Source organism: Cyprinodon variegatus, unplaced genomic scaffold (assembly GCF_000732505.1).
Source record: "Cyprinodon variegatus isolate N-32 unplaced genomic scaffold, C_variegatus-1.0 Scaffold110, whole genome shotgun sequence".
In the NCBI taxonomy this organism is placed as follows: domain Eukaryota; kingdom Metazoa; phylum Chordata; class Actinopteri; order Cyprinodontiformes; family Cyprinodontidae; genus Cyprinodon; species Cyprinodon variegatus.
The window spans coordinates 235,591-237,104 of record NW_015150563.1 but is presented as its reverse complement, the minus strand read 5'-3'; the positions used below and the strand labels follow the sequence as shown (position 1 = coordinate 237,104).

Below are 1,514 nucleotides of genomic sequence, written 5' to 3'. Positions count from 1 at the left end.
GGTGGTAAACCCGTCCTAACCCTAACCTCGTAAATCTGTTTCAGTTGGTTTATGAATTCTTCATCCGGTTCTTGGAGAGTCAGGAGTTCCAGCCCAGCATTGCCAAAAAGTACATAGACCAGAAGTTTGTTCTACAGGTGAGATGTCTTTTTTTTAATTATTCTTTTCCACCAGTTATTTGTGTTTTTTCATTTCCACTGCATCAGCGTCCTTTTCTAATTGATCACTTTGCTGGTTTTCTGTCGTCCAGCTGTTGGAGTTGTTTGACAGTGAGGATCCTCGAGAAAGAGACTATCTGAAGACGGTGTTGCATAGAATCTATGGGAAATTCCTTGGGCTGAGGGCTTTTATACGAAAACAGATCAACAATATTTTTTTACGGTGAGTTGTTTTTTTTAGATGAGCGCTCCCAGTTTATTAAAGTTATGGGGGGCCAGGCAATCTTTATTTTTCTTCTTGCTGTTTCTGCTAATTATGAGGAGAAAGTTTCCAGAATTATGTTTTCTTTTTTTGTATTTTATCAACTTTCCTTCTTTCAAAGACTGATGTTTAAACTGTTTGCTGTTTCAGTTTTGTTTATGAGACGGAGCACTTCAACGGAGTGGCCGAGCTGCTGGAGATCCTGGGGAGGTACGTGTTGACCAAAGGTCCAGAGATGTCGTCCTTAAATGAAAAGATGAAACTGTCAGATCTGACTTCTCTCAGTTATTGCATATCAGATGGAAATTCGTTTTTTTTTTAGTTTATTTCTATAGTTCCAATTCTCAAGCAGTTCAGTCTGACTAAAGGAGCCAGGCTCCAAATAAATGGGGAATATTCAGGCGGTTGTCAGAAATAAATTGACTGAAATTGAGGCTGGAGAGACGGAGTGTTAGAGAGAAGATGTCTCAGATGGCTGAGTTAGAGGATGGAGATTGTCTCGACCTCACATGGTGAGGAAGTAGGTGAACAATGATATCAGTGAGACGGGATGGTCCCATAAGATGAAATGCTGAATCTGTAGGTCTTCCTGAATCCTCAGTGTAAGAGGACAGCTGCAGAGAATGTATTTTTGGTTGGCCGAAGGCCATGGAACTTAACTTCATACCAACTTATCATTGAAACTAAATTCTCGTCTCCTGGCTAAAGGAGGCCTATAACAATTCACAGAGCTGTGAGCAAATGAGCAAATGAGGTGGAGGCGTAGAAACCCCTTTGTGTTCAAGGTGGGTGGGTTGTAGGGTCAGTGGAGCGATGGCGGGTCAGCGGGGTGTTGGCAGGTCGGCGGAGCGTAGGCGGGTCAGTAGAGCGTAGGTCGGTCAGTAGCGCGTTGGTCGGTCAGTAGAGCGTTGGTCGGTCAGCAGACATTGGTCGGTCAGCAGACATTGGTCTGTCGGTCAGTAGAGCATTGGTCGGTCAGCAGAGCGTAGGTGGGTCAGTAGAGCGTTGGTGGGTCAGTACTTTGTTGGTCGGTCGGTAGAGCGATGTCTGGTCGGTAGAGCACATCTGTAATATAATTATTGATAACAGTTAAA

General features: G+C 43.9%; 1 protein-coding gene across 1 annotated transcript in view; it reads left to right on the top strand.

Annotated features, from left to right (window-relative positions):
- LOC107084853 (serine/threonine-protein phosphatase 2A 56 kDa regulatory subunit epsilon isoform-like) overlaps positions 1 to 1,514 on the top strand; it is a 37,553-nt gene that overhangs the window by 21,157 nt on the left and 14,882 nt on the right. Inside the window, exons 4-6 of the mRNA XM_015374901.1 lie at positions 33 to 137; positions 251 to 381; positions 571 to 630. Coding sequence (XP_015230387.1) covers positions 33 to 137; positions 251 to 381; positions 571 to 630 — 296 coding nt within the window. The remainder of the gene's footprint in view (positions 1 to 32; positions 138 to 250; positions 382 to 570; positions 631 to 1,514) is intronic.